Source organism: Lampris incognitus, chromosome 18 (genome assembly GCF_029633865.1).
Source record: "Lampris incognitus isolate fLamInc1 chromosome 18, fLamInc1.hap2, whole genome shotgun sequence".
NCBI lineage: Eukaryota > Metazoa > Chordata > Actinopteri > Lampriformes > Lampridae > Lampris > Lampris incognitus.
This window is the reverse complement of record NC_079228.1, coordinates 31,669,547-31,692,054: the sequence shown is the minus strand read 5'-3', so window position 1 is coordinate 31,692,054 and position 22,508 is coordinate 31,669,547. Positions and strand designations below refer to the sequence as shown.

The window sequence follows — 22,508 nt, the reverse complement described above, 5'->3', positions numbered from 1 at the left end:
ACACACACACACACACACACTCCTGCCCTCAGCCTGCTGTTGTGTAAAACCTGTTGGAGCAGATCTGTGTCTATTATTGTGCTCGACGATGGCTTACTTGCCTCCCCCGTCTCCTGTAATGGCAGCAGATGCCCCCAGCATGGCACCAACATTGCCGGGCTGGGCGGGCCCCGATCCTGACGGCGTTGGTGCGCTCGCGTCGCTTGTGTGAGTTACGCCGATGGCAGCAAAACTGCCGACCAAACAGCTGGTTTACAGAAGCAGGGAAACAGTCATGTCATGTGACCAAGTCGTTTCACTGCAAAGCGCTTCGCGTCCTTCCGCCTGAAAAAGGCGACACAACCGCGGTCGTTCACTCTCACACAGCTGCACATGCACGCAGGCATGCAGAAGCATGCAGGGATTCAGACTACCTTCCCAGGCCTGTGTGTTCAGGGTCAGTGTTGGAGCGGCTTCGGCGTTGTGCTGCAGGCGTGCCAGGCCCATACACGCGCGCATGCGACGCTGGGTTCCTCCTGCAACGTCGGGTTCCTCCTGCAACGTCGGGTTCCTCCTGCAACGTCGGGTTCCTCCTGCAACGTCGGGATCCTCCTGCAACGTCGGGTTCCTCCTGCAACGTCGGGTTCCTCCTGCAACGTCGGGTTCCTCCTGCAACGTCGGGATCCTCCTGCAACGTCGGGTTCCTCCTGCAACGTCGGGTTCCTCCTGCAACGTCGGGATCCTCCTGCAACGTCGGGTTCCTCCTGCAACGTCGGGTTCCTCCTGCAACGTCGGGTTCCTCCTGCAACGTCGGGTTCCTCCTGCAACGTCGGGATCGGTGTCAGACATGACACTTTAATATGCGGCGTGGGCCGCTCTCCAACAGAAGCAGGGTTATACAAGCTCCTTGGGAAGGGGAGAGAGAGACGGAGCGAGAGAGAGACAGCGCACGAACGAGAGAGAGAGAGAGAGAGAGAGAGAGAGAGAGAGCAAGAGAGAGAGAGGGGGGGGGGGCGGGTGTGGGGGGATAACCAGGCTGCAGAGAATTACTAAGGGGCAGAGTTGAGAGAGAGGAAGAAGTGGAATTTAGGTGAAAGACACAAATGAAATTATAGGCCGGAGAGAAAAAGTGAAAGAGAGGACAGGACCTATATTGTTGACCATTCATCAGCATGCTCTCTCTCTCTCTCTCTCTCTCTCTCTCTCTCTCTCTCTCTCTCTCTCTCTCTCTCTCGCTCTCTCTCTCTCTCTCTCTCTCTCTCTCTCTCGCTCGCTGGGCCTCGGCTATGTGCCATGTTGACATAACTAAATTAAACAGCTTTTATAGGGTTCAGTCCCTCGCTTCGCTCACCTCTCAAAACGTCAGGGTCCCTATCTCGTTTTCCTTTCAGCCAACGACCCCCGAGACCCGGGAGCACACACTGGTGATTTGAAGTGGACACACACACACACACACACACACACACACACACACACACACACACACACACACACACACACACCCCGACGACTCTCAGACCTGTAGAGTATACGCAGCAACACTGGGCGATGTGCTCCGTATCATGTGTTACATTTGTGTGCTGGCCCAGGTCCATTTGCAGACGTGACCCGTGTGGTTTCCTCCTCCCGCCGCCGGCTCCTGTTGATATTAGCGTGCCATAAAACTTAAAGCCCAGCGCCCATAAAAGGTAAAGAGAGGGCTCTTGCTGAATGTGTACGTTATTTGGCGGCGGCTCTGTTCTGCCCGTTTAGTGGCAGCCCGCTCCCCCCCCGGGGAAGGGGGGGCACAACGCGGCAGTCCATACTCATTTTCAACAGGGTCATTGACGTGTAGCATAAAGGCGTTTTCATGCGCGCCTTAAATCATGCATAGTTTCCTGATTGGTGGCTCGGCGTTTGCCAGAGGCCTGTCACGCCGATGTTTGCGCGGCGTTTTTTCCGCTCAGGCGTGGCGGTCCGGCGGCAGGGATCGTGAAGCCATTCTGCACCAACCAGACTGGGGGTGGGGGGGGGGTATTGAGAGATTAATGTCCTTATAGAGGGGCTAGCATAGACAGTAGCCTAAAAAAGCAAAGTATATGACATGAATGGAATTTTTACTTTGCCGGCCCACCTGATGGGAACTTTCCACAGTCGCCGGTTTTGTTTGCACAAGCTCAATTTATGGCGGCGTGTCATTCGCATGATAGATATTCTGCACAAGGCGGCACACTAGGTAATTATTGTCCATGGAAGTTGGATGCAGTCGCCTCAAAAAAAAATCTTCATCCGTGATGTGTTCACTTTTCGCTGGCGTTTCCCGGTTGCCGTGCAAGGCGAGCCGTTCAAACACAATGTTTTCTCCAACGCAAACAAATATTAACGGCCCCGCTTAATCCTGCGAGCCGTCCTTAATTGTGATGGTGTGAGTTAAGGCCGGGCATGAATCGTGCTTTATGGTTAAACGGGGGGCGGCCGTATTCCCTCAATGCTCCTAACTGAGACCCGACACCAAGAAGAAAACAAAGTCGTGTTTCATGACCTAATTTTAGCCTACAGACGTAAAAAGACCTAGACATAAAAAAAAAGGATCCTTAAAGTGTAACTGGACGAATTCAGAGACTGGGCCAGCAGAGTAGAGCAGCTGAACAGGTCAGCGGTTGTTAATGCTGCTTTTCCACATCATTTATCAGTTGCATGGCAGATACAGTATTTATATATACGTGTTCTGCAGCCTGCAAGTATAGAAGGTATATTGCCATGTCCATCATTATTATTATTGTAATTATTATTGTTATTGTTATTAAATATTTTTATTATTATTATTGTTATTGTTATTATTATTGATATTTTTGTTATTATTGTTATTGTTGTTATTATTTTATTGTTAATGTTATTATTATCTCTCTCTCTCTCTCTCTCGCTCTCTCGCTCTCCCCCCGCAGTGTTCAACGGCCATGGTAAGGCGGGCACCAGGGAGAGCCCGCGCCCCAAGGCCGGATCCCATGGCAGGGAGACCCCCGCCCCACCACTGCCACCTCCTCCGCCTCCACCTCCGCCCCTCCTGAGGGAGCGCAGTGAGCGGGCGGAGGCGCGGGAACAGGTGAGGGAGCAGCAGGCCCTGGCCAACAGCAGAGGCCCGGCCGCCAACGGCCTGCCGCCCAGGAGAGCCGCGGAGGAGCTACGCAAGCAGGTATGGCTGCTAGCCGAACACGGGACATACAGCCAGGAAGGAGTACGGGGGGTGGGTGGGAGGGCTCACTTGCACGCTCATGCCCAGTAGAAGAAACAGGCGTATTTCTATTGTTTCGGTGTCCCAATGTGGACGGTGAGCCTTTCCAAAACAATCTGAAAACGCTAGCGTTGACGGAAAACATTGGACCCATTTTTTTTGAAAAGGCCATCCCTAGATGTCCCTGGTTAGCGTGGACGTGATTGTCCTCGACAAATCATTAAGACCAACTGTCCCAACACCCGGGCCAGAGCTGCATGATGAATTCCCGGCTTCTTCCTGAGGACATCATGGTGTCTTTTTCTTCTGTGAATACTGGATTTGAAATGAAACGTTAAATGTGAAATGAAACACAGTTTCATTTCACACACACACACACACACACACACACACACACACACACCAGTAGGGAAGGTTTCGTGACGGACTGGTGACGGGCCTTTAGCTGAGCCATGGCAGAAGATGTTCTGGTTTATTCAAATTCATCAGACTGAAGCTTCAGCAGGTCAAGTCTATCCCTTCATCTCTCTCTCTCTCTCTCTCTCTCTCTCTCTCTCTCTCTCTCTCTCTCTCTCTCTCTCTCTCTCGCTCCCCCCCCCCTCTCTCCCCCTCTCTCCTATTCTCATTATGTCTGGTGTTGGCTTCATTTTCCTGTTGTTTTCTATTAACTACCCTTCCTCTTCTCCTTACTCTCCTGCGATCTTCTCTTCTTTTATCTCCTCTCCTCTCCTCCCCTCCTCTCGTCCTGTGTGTTGTCTCGGGGAGAGGAGGAATGATTGTGTTTTGGACCTCAGCTATATTTAGAAGTGCAGGCTGGGGGCTGTGAACGCCTCCCTCTGTCTCTCCAGCTCTCAGTGAGGAGCAGCAAACCCCGGAAAGCCGTAGAAAAGAATGGAAAGAGAGGAGAGAGACAAGGAAGGAGGAGGAGGAGAGAATTGGCTCAACTCTGAAAACTAGCAGTTACAATAGCTAATCAGAAGCCAGTGTCCCACGAGGGCTTCACTCTGTTCTCCTGTTCTCCTCGTCTCCGTACATCTGTCTTTCTCTCACACACTTTATCTCTATCCTCTTTCTCTCTCTCTCTCTCGCTCGCTCGCTCTGTTAGCCTGATTCTTGTGATTTCTTGTTTACTCTGTATCTCTCTCCGCTGTCACCTCACCTTTCTCTCGCTTGCTCAGCTTCTCTACTTCGATGTCTCTTTGTTCCACTCTCACTCTCTCTCTCTTTGTTTATTTTGCTCTCTCGCTCTCTCTCTCTTCTTCTGTGTTGAACAGACACATATCTTGCCCTTGATAACACGGCTCCAATCATTTTGAAGGATTAGTGGATTTTTCTCCCTCGCTCTTTCCCCAATTAGCATGAACAAGGTGTGTGTGTAAGGGTGTGTGTGTGGATCTTGAACATGCGTGCATGCAGACACACACATGAACATACTTACACGCGTGTACACGCACAGCCAACTGTGAAAGTACAGGCTAAGCCACATGAAAGGTTAAGTGATCACGTAGCTGTAGAACAGCCAGGGGTTTGTTTGTGTGTAAAAGTGAAGGGTAGGCCATTATCATAATCTCATTAAGTACGAGTCAGTTCTCCTCGGTCCAGTCCAGGCCCACGTCAGCTGAGTGTGTCCCCAGCATGGACCTTCTACAAACCAACACATCAGCTGAGTGTGTCTCCAGCGTGGACCTTCTACAAACCAACACATCAGCTGAGTGTGTGTCCAGTGTGGACCTTCTACAGATCAACACATCAGCTGAGGGTGTGTCCAGTGTGGACCTTCTACAGATCAACACATCAGCTGAGGGTGTGTCCAGTGTGGACCTTCTACAGATCAACACATCAGCTGAGTGTGTGTCCAGTGTGGACCTTCTACAGATCAACACATCAGCTGAGTGTGTGTCCAGTGTGGACCTTCTACAGATCAACACATCAGCTGAGGGTGTGTCCAGTGTGGACCTTCTACAGACCAACACATCAGCTGAGTGTGTCTCCAGCGTGGACCTTCTACAAACCAACACATCAGCTGAGTGTGTCTCCAGTGTGGACCTTCTACAAACCAACACATCAGCTGAGTGTGTGTCCAGTGTGGACCTTCTACAGATCAACACATCAGCTGAGGGTGTGTCCAGTGTGGACCTTCTACAGACCAACACATCAGCTGAGGGTGTGTCCAGTGTGGACCTTCTACAGACCAACACATCAGCTGAGTGTGTCTCCAGTGTGGACCTTCTACAGACCAACACATCAGCTGAGTGTGTGTCCAGTGTGGACCTTCTACAGACCAACACATCAGCTGAATGTGTGTCCAGTGTGGACCTTCTACAGATCAACACATCAGCTGAGTTTGTGTCCAGTGTGGACCTTCTACAGACCAACACATCAGCTGAGGGTGTGTCCAGTGTGGACCTTCTACAGACCAACACATCAGCTGAGTGTGTGTCCAGTGTGGACCTTCTACAGACCAACACATCAGCTGAGTGTGTCCAGCGTGGACCTTCTGCAAACCAACACATCAGCTGAGTGTGTCCAGCGTGGACCTTCTACAGACCAACACATCAGCTGAGTGTGTCTCCAGTGTGGACCTTCTACAAACCAACACATCAGCTGAGTGTGTGTCTAGTGTGGACCTTCTACAGACCAACACATCAGCTGAGTGTGTGTCCAGTGTGGACCTTCTACAGACCAACACATCAGCTGAGTGTGTGTCTAGTGTGGACCTTCTACAGACCAACACATCAGCTGAGTGTGTGTCCAGTGTGGACCTTCTACAGACCAACACATCAGCTGAGTGTGTCTCCAGTGTGGACCTTCTACAGACCAACACATCAGCTGAGTGTGTGTCCAGTGTGGACCTTCTACAGACCAACACATCAGCTGAGTGTGTGTCCAGTGTGGCCCTTCTACAGACCAGCACCACTTCTGTTCAGTTCAATTAAGTTGTGAATGTGGACAGTCCAACAAATGCAGACGAGCATTCACATCGTATAGCCGGCTTACATCTCCTCCTTTTCCTTCACTTTCTCTTCTCTCTGTCTCTCTCCATCTCTGTCTCTCTCTCTTTCTTTGTCTCTCTCTGTCTGTCTGTCTCTCTCCCTCCTTGTCTGTCTCCCTGTCTCTCCCTGTCTCTGTCTCTCAAATTCAAATTAAAATAGCTTTATTGGCATGATGTAACAATGTACATATTGCCAAAGGAAGTGTTTGAACATTGAAAAAACTAAACATTAATTGGAAACTGTCTCTCTTTCTCTCTCCCCCTATCTCTCCCTCTGTCTCTTTCTCCCCCTCTGTCTCTCTCGCCCCCTCTGTCGCTCTCTCTCCCTGTCTTTCTCTCCCTCTCGCGCTCTCTCTCCCTCTGTCTCTCGCTCTCCCCATCTCTCTCTCTCCCTTTGTCTCTCTCCCTGTCTCTCTCTCTCCCTCTGTCTCTCCCCCCGTCTCTCCCTCTCTCTGCTCGCTCTCTCTCCCTCTGTCTCTCGCTCTCCCCATCTCTCTCTCTCCCTTTGTCTCTCTCCCTGTCTCTCTCTCTCCCTCTGTCCTCTCCCCCCGTCTCTCCCTCTCCCCCCGTCTCTTCCTCTCTCTGCTCGCTCTCTCTCCCTCTCTCTCTGTGCTCATCCTTCATTTCTTAAGCAGCTTAAAAGCAAATAGACACAAAACAAATACACCACTGTGTTTAGATGCGCACAGATTGCTTTCTAATAATTTCTAACATTCTCACTCTGAGACAGACACACACACACACACACACACACACACACACACACACACACACACACACACACACACACACACACACACACATTTGTAAGCCACTTCACCAGCATGGTGCTGGGGAGTAAATAAGGCAGTAATAGGTGTCTCTGCATCAGGCCGTGTACGGGTTTTTGTTCTGTTGTGTTGTTGGTGTGCAGGTTTTTGTTCTGTTGTGTTGTTGGTGTGCAGGTTTTTGTTCTGTTGTGTTGTCGGTGTGCAGGTTTTTGTTCTGTTGTGTTGTCGATGTGCAGGTTTTTGTTCTGTTGTGTTGTCGGTGTGCAGGTTTTTGTTCTGTTGTGTTGTTGGTGTGCAGGTTTTTGTTCTGTTGTGTTGTTGGTGTGCAGGTTTTTGTTCTGTTGTGTTGTCGGTGTGCAGGTTTTTGTTCTGTTGTGTTGTCGGTGTGCAGGTTTTTGTTCTGTTGTGTTGTCGGTGTGCAGGTTTTTGTTCTGTTGTGTTGTTGGTGTGCAGGTTTTTGTTCTGTTGTGTTGTCGGTGTGCAGGTTTTTGTTCTGTTGTGTTGTTGGTGTCGGGGACTGCTGACCTTTCTCTGCTGCTTAAAAGTCAACCTGCCCAAGGCAGCATCACATCGCACCATTATAAGACTGCAGCGCGTGGAGACTTCTTATACAAGGATGTGTCTGTCCCTGGTTAGGCTTGTGTGTGTGTGTGTGTGTGTGTGTGTGTGATGTGTTAGAGTGCTGTGTTTGTGTCAGTGTTACTTAAGCTAAGTCATTCCGATGTAAAAATTAGGTGAAATGATTGAGCCATTATGAACCCTTTTTCAGCTTATGTAGTCGCACAGGCTCCGTGTGTGTGTGTGTGTGTGTGTGTGTGTGTGTGTGTGTGTGTGTGTGTGTGTGTGTGTGTGTGTGTGCATTTTGTGTGTGTGTGTGTGAGTGTGTGTGTGTGTGTGTGTGTGTGTGTGTGTGTGTGTGCATTTTGTGTGTGTGCGCTTTGCCAGTGGGCCGGCTGTCTTCCTCTCTTCTCTCTCTCTCTCTCTCTCTCTCTCTCTGTCTCTGTCTGTCTCTCTGTCTGTCTCTCTCACTCTCTCTGTCTTCCTCTCTTCTCTCTCTCTCTCTCTCTGTCTCTGTCTGTCTCTCTGTCTGTCTCTCTCACTCTCTCTCGCTGTCTTTTCTTGGGGCTCTCTGCTGCAGATGTTGCCTGTTAAAATCTTCCTGCCAGGCCCCAGCTGGGCTATAGCAACACATGATGTCATCTAGGCCCACCTCCCTCTCCTCCCTCCCTCTCCTCCCTCCCTTTCTTCCTCTCTCTCCTCGCTCACGTGCGACCGAAATCCACTCCAGAAAGGGCTCTGGCTGCCTGTGTTGTGTTGTGTTGTGGTGTGTTGTGGTGTGTGTGTGTGTGTGTGTTTTCTTTTCCCATAATTTATTTTGGCTTCGTTTTTTGTTCTTATTCTGGTCGTTGTCCTTTTTGTTTGGATTCTCTCTGCCAGTCTTGCCCCATATTCTTTTCCTCACCTCAGACGCTGATTCACTTGTTCTTTTTCGTTCTTTTTCCCTCTTTCCCTCTTTCTTTCTTTCATGAATCTCATTAATCTCTATATATTTGGCTTCTTCCTTGTCTCTAATTCCTAATACTCCTTACCCACCTCTCTCTCACTCCACCTTTTATTCTCCTTTCTTCTGAATCATACCACTCTTTGGCCATATTCAATCCACCATTTTTACCTCTCTCTCTCTCTCTCTCTCTCTCCCCCTCTGACTGTCTTATTTGACCCCCCCCCCTTTCTGCCTCCCTCCTCTCTCCCCCTCCCTTTTCCTTTTCCAGTAGACCAAACAATTACAGCGAGTGAGAGAGAAAGCGAGAGAAGGGGGGAGATAGTGAGGCAGAGACAATTACTTGCAGAGCAACCCCCCCCCCAGGAGGAGCTGAGTAACCGGGACACTGAGACCTCTTGTGGTGGAAAGCGGTCATGGCAGCTTGTCTCACAGATTTCACTGCTTTGTCAGCAAGCTGCGATGGGACGAATATAGCCGGCTGAAGGCCAGTTCATCAGATTATCACCCGACCTCCCTCCCCAACCCCCGTACACATTCAGCCCCTTGGATTTTATATTTCATTTGTGTTACATTATGTGAGAGTTGTCCCCGTTTGTCAGTCATTACTGGTCAAGAGCCCCCCCCCCCCTCAGCCTTCATCTATCCGTTGGTCCTCAGTCCTCTCCTTCCTTCACATCTTCGTCACTTCCCTCACACATCTTCCGTCCTCCTCCCATCTCTTTCCCTCTCTTTATCTCCATCTCCCCCTCCATCCCCCTGTGTTTTTCCATTGTCAGGGGGGTTAAGGGGGGTTTGCTGGTGGGGTGGGGGGGGGATGCAGACGATTGATGGAGGCGAGGTTAGGTTTCACTCCCTCCTTATCTTTTAATGGCCCCGGCCTTTTGTGTCAGCCGCCCCCACCTCCGCCACCTGAGACGAACACAATACAACACACGTTACACTCACTCACTCACACACACACACACACACACACACACACACACACACACACACACACACACACACACACACGTGACATGAGAGCCCCTTCAAAGGCTAACCTGTCAATGGGCCTGCTGTCACCTCCCTGCCGTGGTGCCGCAGTCATGATTGATAACTCCATTCTTTTCTCCATCCATCCATCCCTCCGTCCATCCATCCATCCATCCATCCATCCATCCATCCATCCATCCGTCTGTCCGTCCTTCCTCCAGGGTGTTGTTTCACTCCCATCAGGGCCAGGCTTGCACACACACAAACACACACACAGATAGATGGGAAAGAGCTGAAGTTGTGTGTGTGTGTGTGTGTGTGTGTGTGTGTGTGTGTGTGTGTGTGTGTGTGTGTGTGTTTGTTTGTCAGTATGTGAAACTGCATCCAGCACTGCAGTCAAGTTTCGAATGCTGCTGTGGATGCAGCAGTTGAGGAGGAAAAAGGGTTCAGTGATGACTTTTTTTCACAAAAGGAGCATGTTTTTCCTATTAGGGGTTACAAGGAGAAGAAGAAAAACTTTACGAGTGTGATCTGTGGAGGAAAAACTGATATAAAGACCCGTCCCTGCTCAGCATCCCGAGCCGCACTTCCTCCCATCCTTTTTGCCTTTCCAGATGGTGTGGAATTTAATTTTAGGAGCGTGCGCTCCAGTAATGACACCATTGTCGAAACCTGCAAAAGGTGATGTGATGTTTCCCCCATAATAGGGTCAATTCGCCACCACAAAAAGCATATTTGCCCCGTTGAGAATGCGGTCGGCATTAAAGAGGGGAGAATGAAACAAGCCCTTTATGTTTGCTGCAACGAGAGCGACGTGCCCCGCCGGCTCGAGTCACTCAGACAGCCGTAACTGAATACCTATCTGTAAACTCACAAGATCTACGGTGTTGAGCTTTAACTCACACACACACACACACACACACACACACCAATCACTGTAGTTCTGTAAAGCCTAGAATATTGTTTTTACTAGCATTTCTAAAAAAAAAATTGAACTAGACTCGATGTCAGTACACAGACATTGAGGGAGTTGCAGACGGGGAAGGAGAGGAGAGGAGAGGAGAGGAGAGGAGGGAGCCAGAGACTCCCAGCAGCACCGAAAAGTGGGCCATGAAAACAACGTGGAGGGGAGGAGGGATGAGGAAGAACGCTGGTGTGGATGTTCTCAGAAAAGGCAGAGACAGGAGGTGGAATGGGGAGCGATGAAGAGCGAGAGGAGGAAGGCGGGTGCCGGAGGCTGAGCGTGTGACCCAGAGATTCGTTTCATCTCTGTACAGTGCGATAACGTTGCCCTTACTCCCTGTGACACCAGGAACAGATATTGAATTAGGGAGGGACGAAGGCGAGGCAAACAAAAGACAGAACGAGAGGAAGACCGATGGAGAACTGGTGAAGCCGACACAGATGAGTGATTTTAACCTCTACTGAACTGCGCCACCAATACATAAAAGAGAGAGAGAGAGAGAGAGAGAGAGAGAGAGAGAGAGAGAGAGAGAGAGAGAGAGAGAGAATCAGCGAGTCAGCGTGCCAGCGACTGTGGCTTTTCACCAGTTTGTAGATTGCAGGCCCACAGTGGTTCCCACAGCTGTAGTCAGCCAGCCAGCCAGCCAGCCAGCCAGCCAGCCAGCCAGCCATGGAACCAGACACCACTGCAGCAGGCCTCTGATCTACAGCTGGGGGCCTCAAAGACTGCACACATGCACAAGCAGGCACACACACTCGCCTGTACACACACACACACACACACACACACACCTCTCTCTCTCTCTCTCTCTCTCTCTCTCTCTGTCTTAGACACAAACACACACCTCTCTCTCTCTGTCTTAGACACAAACATGTACACACACACACACACTCTCTCTCTCTCTCTCTCTCTCTGTCTTAGACACAAACACACACCTCTCTCTCTCTGTCTTAGACACAAACATGTACACACACACACACACACCTCTCTCTCTCTCTCTCTCTCTGTCTTAGACACAAACATGCATACACACACTTCTTTCTCTCTGTCTTAGACACAAACACACGCACACTCCTCTCTCTCTCTCTCTCTCTCTCTCCTCTCTCTCTCTCTCTCATCTCTCTCTCCGTCTTAGACACAAACATGTACACACACACACACGCACGCATGCACGCACACATACACACACACACTCACACTTAGGGCCCTATTTAAACGACAATCTGTAGTGTGTGGTCTAAAGCACATGGCACAAGTGTGTTTGGGGTGCGTCCAGATCCACTGTTGCTGGTTAAATGGCACATAATCTGGACGCAGCGGGGTTGTACTCTCACCTCTCATCATCATCAGCCGCTTCTCCGGGGTCGGGTCGCCGTGGCAGCGAGCTGAGTAGGGCACTCCAGATGTCTCTCTCTCCCTAGCAACGCCCTCCAGCTCCTCCTGGGGGATCCAGGGCCTTCCCAGGCCAGAATGGACATGTGTTCCCTCCAGCGAGTTCTGAGTCTACCCCGGGGTCTCCCTCCCAGCTGGTCCTCCTGGACCAGTCTACGATGCCGGAAGTCGGCACCACCCGGGTCCCCGTCTTTGCCTGCCGCCGGCCTGCATTGCATCCTACCCCGATTGCTCGTCCCCGTGGGTGGTGGGGTCCACGGGGTGAGGTTGTACTTAGTCTCTTAATTAATGATAGTTGTGTTTTGGGTGTAACATGACTCAGACCAATCAGAGTGTCCTCGTCTTCCGGCATCACCAGAGCAGCTGTGCAATGCCGAAACAACCCAATTATGTCAGGAGACGAGGAAAACCAAGGCTCACACCGCTCACTGAAAAATCACTTAGAGTTATCTAATTCTGGTAAATATCATAGCTGTTTTTACATTTATTTTTTAAATATCGTGATGTACACAGTAATCATCTTGCACATTATAATGTTTTTAGTTTTTGTATAGGCACATGTTGCAATCTGAATAATGCACCCTTTAAAATCACAGTAAAATACTGCACCATGGACTGTACACCAGGGTTTTGTTGGTCAATGGTGCAACCGCTTTCCTGCCTCAGGATAGCAGTGTGCCAACGCTGTGCCTGACCACACCTCATTTTAAGACCAGCACGCCCATGGGCGCTCCGATGGGTGCAAGTACATTTGCTATTTAAACAACGTGGGCGCTGGACGGGAAAATGAAAACCGCGTCGGTCTGAGACTAGCAGAGACACTTGGCGCTGCACTTTTCACCGGCTGTAAGACGGGGCCCTTGATATGACTGTCTGTCTGTCCCTCCCTCTCTGTGTCTATCTCAGGTCTCAACCCACATGCACACACACTCATTTACTCTCTCTCTCTCTCTCTCTCTCTCTCTCTCTCTCTCTCTCTCTCTCTCTCTCTCTCTCTCTCTCTCTTTCACTCACTCACTCACTCACTCACTCACTCTCTCTCACTTTCACACTCTTTCTCACTCACTCACTCACGCTCACTCACTCACTTTCACTCTCACACTCACTCTCACTTTCACTCTCACACTCACTCTCTCCCTTCCTCACACTCACTCTCTCTCACTCTCACCCCCATTCTCACGCTCTTTCTCACTCACTCACTCTCACACTCACTCACTCACTTTCACTCTCACACTCACTCACTCACTCACTCACTCTCACACTCACTCACTCACTTTCACTCACTCACTCACTCAATCACTCTCACAATCACTCACTCACTCACTCACTTTCACTCTCTCACACTCACTCTCTCACTCACTCCTCACTCACTCCACTCACTCACTCACTCACTCACTCTCTCACACTCACTCACTCACTCACTCACTCACTCACTCACTCACTCACTCACATATACACACAGATACACACATGGACCCACCTTTTATTTGTGGCATTAAAGAGCGAATCAAAGAGCTTAAGGAAACCCATCGCAAATAAAAGGCTGTTTTTATGTGCCCATATAGGATTTGATTCCGGCCCCATAACCCATGGACACTGCTTGTCTCATGTCTGCCTCCCTCCACCTTGTTCCTGCCATTGTTTATATCAAACTGTAGTGGTTTTTGGTTTTGGTACATGTCCTTTTATGAGTCCCCAGCTTTGTGTTGCGAGCAGGCTGTGTTGTATTTTATTTAAGCTTACTTTGCATGGCAGTATAGTAATCTGGATAGTCGATTGGCTCTGTAATGAATAGGGCACGTTTCCACAAATAGCTCTGGATCCATGCCGCCAAGTGGTTTACTGCTGTGCCAGCCTATGAATGTTTGGCCGCTTGGATGTGGAAGGAAGGAAGGAAGGAAGGAAGGAGTGACTGAGTTTGTGTGTGCGCGCGCATGCATGTATATCTGTGTGTGCAGTTGTATAGAGTGTGCGTACAAGTCTGTGCTTTATTCTGAATGCACTGTTTCTGAGTTGCAGAAGCGTGTGACCTCATGTACAACAACAGAGGCTCCGACTGATTGGGACATTGTTTATCAAAACCACGTCTACTTCTAATGCAGATTCCCTTTTTCCCGACTCTTCCTAAATAGTTCCCACACACAACTTCTTCTGAACAGTTTTCCTTCCTCTAACCTCCGCCGTCTCGCTCTCTCCCCTCTCTCGCAGGTCTCTAAAGTGAACGGGCTGACACGGGCGGGCTCGGCACACGCCGCTGGCAGTGCCAAAAAGGGCCGTGACTTCCGACTGCCGTCCAAAACTGTGAAGAAGTACACAGCCACCGTGTCCAAGGGCCACGTCACTTACACCAAAGCCAAACAGAGAGAACTGGGCAAGAAAACCAAACTCAGCAGCAGCAGCAACAAACACAACAACTACAGCAGCAGCAGTGCCGCCGCCGCCACTGCCGCCAGCGCCACGGCAACGTCGTCAGCGAACAATCACAATCAGCACAGCCAGCCAGCAGCCAGCAACGGGCTGGTCCACTCAGGAAAAGCTGCGGCGCCGGCCTTCCACAGCAATGCAAAAACCCGCAAACAGGTGCTACTATCCAACGGGCTGCACAAGGTGGCTGCCGGGGCCCCGCCTCAACGGTAGGCTGAACGGGCAGCGGCACAACGCCCAAGTCAAGGAAGACGGGCAGAAAGCGGGGCAGCCGACCCAGGGCCAGGGGGAGTGCGCGGGCCGAGAGGGGCTGCGTAACTCCAAGCGGCGGCTGGAGGTGGTCCTTAGCGCTGTGGGGACGGGAGCCGGTGAGCAGAAAGCCAAGCCGGCCATCACCGAAGCCAAGAAGGCCAAGCTCCAGACGGCACCGCTGGAGACGCGCAGCAGCAGCAAGAAGGTGGCCAATCAGGATAGAGCTGCCGCCCAAGCCGCCGCCCCTTCCACACCAGTGGCTAACGGACACGTGGTGAAACTGCCCCCTCCTCCTCCCCCTGCTACTCTTCCTGCTCCACCCGTTGCCCAGACTCCGCCTACTCCTCTCCCTCCTCCTCCTGCTCCTCAGAAAACCCCACCTCCTTCTACACCAGCAGCCAATGTGGAGCCGGTGAACCAGCGACCCAAGCGGGCGTCGGCCGGCAAGCTGATGTTGATTCGACAAGCACAGCAGCAGCAGAGCAGGTCTCACGGTCGGAGCTCCTCCTCCTCTTCTTCCTCTTCCTCCTGCTCTTCCCCTTCAATGGGCCAGAACCACCCACAGAATCCCAGTCGAGCCAGCACTACCTCAAACCCCCAGGAAGCCCCTGCCATGGCCTCCATCCCTCTTACCTCCTCCTCCTCCTCCTCCAACCCTGGACAGCCCAAACCAGCAGCCTCTCGGCCAGTCGACCGCGACAAGGAGTGGGAGCGCGAGAAGGAGATGGCGCGCCAGCAGGAGCGCGAGCAGGACCGAGAGCGGGAGCGCCAGAGAAGCCGGCCCGAGGGGTGGCCGGCGCTGGGCGAGGCCCCTGTCTTCCGGCCGGCGCCCCGGGAGTTCCAGGACCCACTGGTGTATCTCGATGTGGTGAGGGAGCGGGCGGAGTCCGCCGGCCTGTGCCGTGTGGTGCCGCCACCTGACTGGCGGCCGGAGTGCAAGCTGAGCGAGGAGATGCGCTTCGTCACGCAGGTGCAGCGGGTCCACAAGCTGGGCCGGCGGTGGGGCCCCAATGTACAGCGGCTGGCCTGCATCCGGAAGCACCTCAAATCTCAGGGCATTACCATGGACGAGCCCCCTGTCATTGGTGAGTGAGCATGTGAACACACACACACACACCGGTGTTTTAACCAGCGTTTCCAGATTTGAAGGACCATACTGGTGAATCGGCACATTGTAGCCCATTTATTACAAGTCACGTATATCCTCCATTACTCCAACTAATTTATTACAAGTCACATATACCCTCCATTACTCCAACCATTTTACAAAGCATACCATAGTTTTTTTCAATAATTACCCGATTTCCCAGTTTGATTAATTCAAACCTTCAGGTGATAGACTCACCTTAAAATTCACCGCTTCTGGGAGTCCGGGTAGCGTAGCTATCTTTTCTGTTGCCTACCAATACGGGGATCGCCTGTTTGAATCCCCATGTTACCTCCGGCTTGGTCAGGCGTCCCTACAGACACAATTGGCCGTGTCTGCGGGTGGGAAGCTGGATGTGGGTATGTGTCCTGGTCATAGCACTAGCACCTCCTCTGGTCGGTCAGGCGCCTGTTCAGGGGGTAGGGGGAACTTGGGGGGAATAGCGGGATCCTCCCACGCGCTACATCCCCCTGGCGAAACTCCTCACTGTCAGGTGAAAAGAAGTGTCTGGCGACTCCACATGTATCGAAGGAGGCATGTGGTAGTCTGCAGAGAGGGTGGAGCAGCGAGCGGGACGGCTCGGAAGAGTGGGGTAATTGGCCGGATACAATAGTGGAGAAATGGGGGGGGGGATATGTTTTAATGTGTCTAAAAAAGTTGTTAAAACTGTTACCTGAATGATTTAATTGAGAGAAGCCACAATATACTACCGGCATCTACCGAGGACCGGATATTTCCATTTTATAACAGTCGGCACAGTTTCAGAGCCACATAATACCCCGCCAGCCGATCCTACATTAGCCCCTCGTCTGCTGCCCTCACTACACTTGTGGGTTGTCTCTCTTACAAAGCCAGAGCGGTGGTTTTTTTTTTTTTTTTTAGTTTAGTCAGAGTTCGGCAAAGCGAGAGATGACAGCTTCGACAGCTTGAGCCGACGTGTGATATTATATTATAGGTGGGAAGACTACGGCATCGCCGCTTTGGCCTTTCATGGGGGTTTTTTTCCCGCCTCTTTCTTTCTCGTCACTCTTGTCCAGTTGGTTGCGATTCAAGCCGTTTATACGCTGAGAAATACGACCCTGGGAAAAGGTGCTGACACGTTTAGAAAGACCTTTCGGCGGATAAAACGGGAATTTCCACAGGAAGTACAGTATAATATAGTACAGTTTTAGAATATCATGCAACAAAACGGAGAAATCGATAAGAAAAAAAACTGACAGATCGTCAGGATATGGCTCATAATCTTAAATGATGTTGTCGATGATAAACCTGGTCTTATCAGCGATTCTCTTTCACAGACACCCCCCCCCCCTTTCTGTGTGTGCACATTTGCAGAGCCTTTTGTTTACCCTGTCAATATCGCCCCTGTGTTTAATTGTGTTTTGCTAGCGCTCCTTCACAGGCCTATATAAAGCCGTGACAAAAGCAGACAGTTAGCGGAGCCGCGGCGAGAGATTGCTATCTGTGGCGCTGCGAAAGGTTCAGTGGCATTCCACACGCTCTTATCTCCCCATTTATAGATGCCAATAACAATGTGGAGGGACCAGGCACGGGGGCCCCCGAGGGCCCGGCAAACAATATTTCCCCCAGATTGCCCTGTCACCTTCTATTTCTCATGACCACGTCAGGGCTTTATGAGCATTTAAACAGCCTCCGTGCAGACCGAGACTTTGCGCATGTACATGTGCACGCTACGCGGCTGTGTGTGTGTTTGTGTGTGTGTGTGTGTGCGTGCGTGTGCACGTGCATGTGAGTTATGAATGAGACATTAAACAATTTTTTTTTTTTGCATTGAGATGTGCACCGTGTGTGTATCAAGTTCATATATATGTGTGTGTGTGTGTGTGTGTGTGTGTGTGTGTGTGTGTGTGTGTGTGTGTGTGTGTGTTATTAGCTTTTCTGCCCAGCCGAAAGAAGGGTTTTTTTTTTTTTTTGATTATCCTGAGGTGAGCACAGGCGTCCCAGGTGGGCCTTACTGGACCAAAGGGAATATTAGCCCAGCGGCCAGTGACCCGCAGCAAAGCGGCTTAAAGCGGCCAGGATGTGCAGTTTCCAAATGACTTCCCTCAGTAGACCCAGAATATGAATTCTGCCTTTAACATTAATGTGGTTAGCTGTATTTGGCACAATGAGGGTCTCCGATGATGTGAGAAGGTAATTGTTTCAGTTCCCTACCAACACGAGGATCGCCGGTTCGAATCCCCCGTGTTACCTCCGGCTTGGTTGGGCATCCCTACAGACACAATTGGCCGTGTCTGCGGGTGGGAAGCCGGATGTGGGTGTGTGTCCTGTTTGCTGCACTAGCGCCTCCTCTGGTCGGTCGGGGCGCCTGTTCAGGGGGGATGGGGAACTGGGGGGAATAGCGTGATCCTCCCACATGCTACGCCCCCCCTGGTGAAACTCCTCACTGTCAGGTGAAAAGAAGCGGCTGGCGACTCCACATGTATCGGAGGAGGCATGTGGTAGTCTGTAGCCCTCCCCGGATTGGCAGAAGAGGGGGAGCAGCAACCGGGACGGGTCGGAAGAGTGGGGCAATTGGCTGGATACAAGTGACGAGAAAAAGGGAGACAAAAATCAGTTAGCCATCCCAAGACAAGTGAACTTGACTCCTGAGTCATTCAGTCACATCTACCTGTCATGGGAGTTTGCACATTTCTTGGGCCAAGATGGCAGCCACAGTGACCCGACAGAGGCACATTTTTTCTGGAAGTATATAAACCAGAATATTGACTGATGCCAATTTAAAAAAAAAAAAGGACAGCAGAGTAAAAAAGTTTATTACCATGACATTTTCAGACAGGCTGGGAAGACTGATGGTAACCATTTATTAAAGATAACTCAAGAAACTGCTGGCCTACTAGTTATTGTTGTGTAGATGGGCTATCATTTCCTGGGCTTCACATTTCATAATCCTAAACAACAGTTGTGTCTTTGAAAATCATGACTTTTGCATGTCAGACTTGGTTGTCCAGCAGCAGAAAAGCTTGTGTATTTATTCAAATTAATCTTCACATCTGTCGGTGTGTGGGAGACTCTTATGAGTGACGAGGGTTTTGGTGGTGGAGGAAGAGGATTATGAGGTTACCCCAGCCTGGATTTGATGAGATTACATAGAAATAAACACAGAAACAATCGTAGTTGGATTACTTAGGGTGGCATTTGACACCAAGATTTTTTGCTTGGCATTCGGTTTAATTTCAATTTAATTTCAAGAAAATTGAATTATTTCCTGAGGGTCAGTTAATCTGTTGAGCATCGACACGTACTCTGAACACACATGTGGAAAAACAACACACAATAGCACCGGTGGAGGTGACTGACACCTCGACAAAGTGCAAAATGGGTTTAGGAGCAATCAGTATCTGAACCAGTCAGAGGGAAGGTGGAGACGAGTGGCGCTGTCAAGAAACCTGATGACTCCAGGGACTAAACCGTTTTATTGGGGTATAAGAAAATATCCATACACTTGAGTATCGTACTGCTATCTTGAACAATATTTTATCAATTTTCAATAACACTGCATCGATTCCTAAGTTTACACACCAAGAGACATGGCAGCGGCACAATTTCATTGTGTAGTTTCCATCCCTCACCACTAGGTGGCAGGTGCCGTAACACAGCGGGGCTGCACAGAACTGCCCCAACAGCACTAGCTATGGCTTTGATTACTCTGGTTTCATGAATGTTGAGGTGTTTTCTTTGACAATTTCTCTAAAATTTGAAAAAATACAAATATTACAGTGTTTGTAGTATTACACTATCACGGTTTTAGTTGTATCTTGATGGGAGACGTATCGTCGCATTCTTGCCATTATAGAGTCCTAGCATTTAAATAGAGCAGATTTTATGCAGTGTTTTGACAGGATAGTTGAAAGTGGCGGCAAAGAGGGTTAAAAGAGCGATTGTGGTGCAACACACATTTTGGGGCGGATTTTGAAACCAGTTGCATCTGACTCCCAGTAGCTGGCTCCCAGTAGCTGCTCGCATCCAGTTTAAGACTCTGGTGCTCGCCTACAGGGCAGTGCAAGGAACAGCTCCTTCCTATCTCCAGGCCATGGTCAAGCCCTACACCTCCGCCTGACCACTTCGCTCTGCTGCCTCGGGACGCCTGGTTGCCCCGTTGCTCAGAGGCCCCTGCTGCCGATCGACCCGGTCACGGCTCTTTCCTGTCCTGGCCCCACAGTGGTGGAATGAACTCCCCACTGATGTCAGGACAGCGGAGTCGCTGCCCATCTTTCGGCGCAGCTTGAAAACTCACCTCTTCAAGAACTACTACCCTGTTACTTGTTCTTAGCACTTGTATTCACTCATAAAAAAATAAACAAAACTCTTTCTTGTGCTATTACTTTAGCACTGGTTTTGCTCTTAGATGCTTGTTTAGATGCACTTATGACCTCTGATGGCTAGTAGTTCTCCTGATTTCCTACGTTAAATGATGCACTTATTGTAAGCCGCTTTGGAAAAAAGCGTTGGGTAAATGACTGTAATGTAAAGTAATGTAATGTCATCTGAGACCTTATGGAAAGTAACCTGTGTGGTTGGGTAGCAGGGTTTCTGCTGTGTTATTGTCTCTTTAAATCAAGACTTGAAATGATATTTCATTACAGCACTGACCTGACTCGTCCCACTTTCACTCATCCATCTTTTGTTATCTCTTCCTTGTCTTGATGTAGGTGGCTGCGAGGTGGACCTGGCGCGTTTCTTCCAGCTCATTAACGACATGGGCGGCATGCAGCAGGTGATGGACCTGAAGAAGTGGACCAAGCTGGCCGACCTCCTGTGCATCCCCAAGTCGGCACAGGACCGGCTGGCCAAGCTCCAGGAGGCCTACCTGCAGTACCTGCTCTCCTACGACTCACTCAACGCCGAAGACCGCCTCCGGCTGCAGGCCGAGGTATTGCAGGAGAAGAAGAACTTGGAGTCGCGCCGAGGCCCACTGGAGGGCCACTCAGACTCGTCGGCGCCCGGCGCGCTGGCACTACCGCGCTATGAGCCCAAGAATGGGCTGGTGGGCGGTGTGGTGGGAGGGGCAGTGGGGCACCACCGCACCAATGGGGTGTGCCACCGTCTGAAGGAGCTGGAGGCTCAGGTGAAAGCGGGCCGGCGCCGGCTTTTCGCTCAGGAAAAACAAGGCAAGGAGGACAGGCAGCACGGGGAGGATGAAGATGAGGAGGAGGAAGAGGAGGACAGGAGCGTTCTCAGTGACCAGCACAAGTGTATTTACAAGGTGAGGAAGAGGTTGTACTTCCGCTCATTTGTGATGTACACGTGGCTGGAACAGTTCAGACAGGAACATATTGGTCATTTTTCTTTTTTTTTCTCTCCATTTTTGAACATGGTCTCAGCGGGCTCATACTACAAAAGTACCACACACCATGAAAGGGATGGGAGAGTGAGACATGAATTTCTCATTCGTCCTAAAACTAAAAACAGACATATGGTTCAGCCTTTCAAAATATCAGTTGAACAGAATTGTCCCTGTGGGGTTGTTCAGCTCTGTCATTCTGTTCCCATCTAGTTATGGTATTTAAGCAGGTATATGTATATGTATATGTATATATATGCAGGTGGCACGGTGATGCAGTGGTTAGCGCGGTTGCCTCTCAGCAAGAAGGTCATGAGTTTGGGCCCTTCCCCATGTCTGCGTGGGTTTCCTCTGGGTGCCCCGGTTTCCTCCCACAATTCAAAGACATGCGGTGAATCGGCCATACTAAATTGTCCCTAGGTGTGTGTGTGTGTGTGTGTGTGTGTGTGGGCCTTGTGATGGCCTGGCGGCCTGTCCAGGGTATCTCCCCGCCTGCCGCCCAATGACTGCTGGGACAGGCTCCAGCATCCCTGCAACCCGGAAAACAGGATAAGCAGTTTGGATAATGGAGATATATATATATATAATATGTGTGTGTGTGTGTGTGTGTGTGTGTGTGTGTGTGTGTGTGTGTGTGTGTGTGTGTGTGTGCAGGACTTGGGCTGCATACAAAAGCTGCAGAGTGTTGCCAGTCCCCTGTACCGATATGTCTGACTAGTGTTCCCTCACACTCTGGGTCATGAGTACTAATATCACCAGAGAGGTGTAAGTTCACCACCTGTCACAGTATCGCTACTTGCACTTGAGTGGATCTCCGTCAGCGTGATGCTGCTCAGTGCTAAGAGACGCACGGCGTCTTCAGGAGTAAGTGACACTGTTTCAGGTGTTGGTAACGCGCCGCGACTTGTTTCTAATCTGGGAAAATATCACTCAAGTGTAGATTGCAAATATCTTCACCGGGATTGAAATTTTTTTCTTGGTAGAATTGGGAAACATGATTGTGGCAAATCCTCAAGTGTAGTTGAAGCAAACCATCCTAATCGGAGTTTGCGTAATTGGTTTTGCTCAGTGGAACGCACAATGCTGGAATGTACTACGGTAATATGACGCTGGCGGGGCTGTGGTGTGATGTCGGGGACGGTTTCTCTGGAGAGAAAGCGGCCGAGCTGTCTTTGCACAATGCAGCTCTTGTGGTTGTGTCTGAAGTCCGTGTCCAGCTGTGTGTGGGAAGGTAGTCGGTCGGTGGTCCCGCTTGTGTGTTGGCGCGTGTACGTGTGTTCACGTTAGGTGTATTCCCACATCCCCAGACCGCTGGCAGCTGTGTTGATTCTGGCTGGCTGAAATGTAGGTCAGTGCTCAGCGCTGTGGAAAGGGCCAGTAGGCAGCTCCAAGCCCGGCCCTCTCCCTCGCAAGCCCTCCCACTCCTCACCCTCTCCCCCATCTATACCCTGTGTCCACCACACCCCTCCCTCTTCCCAGTCCCTAGTCACATTCACAACCTCTCAGCCCCCCCCCCCCCCCCCCGTGTGTGTGTGTGTGTGTGTGTGTGTGTGTGTGTGTGTGTGGGCTAGTTTTTTTTCCAAACTCCTGCTCCAG

The 22,508-nt window shown here is 50.6% G+C and overlaps 1 protein-coding gene across 1 annotated transcript in view; it reads left to right on the top strand.

Annotated features, from left to right (window-relative positions):
• The window catches only part of jarid2b (jumonji, AT rich interactive domain 2b), a 42,171-nt gene that overhangs the window by 5,325 nt on the left and 14,338 nt on the right, over positions 1-22,508 (top strand). Inside the window, 4 exon segments of the mRNA XM_056297909.1 lie at positions 2,904-3,151; positions 13,993-14,406; positions 14,408-15,545; positions 20,281-20,834. Of these exon segments, the coding sequence (XP_056153884.1) occupies positions 2,904-3,151; positions 13,993-14,406; positions 14,408-15,545; positions 20,281-20,834 (2,354 nt within the window).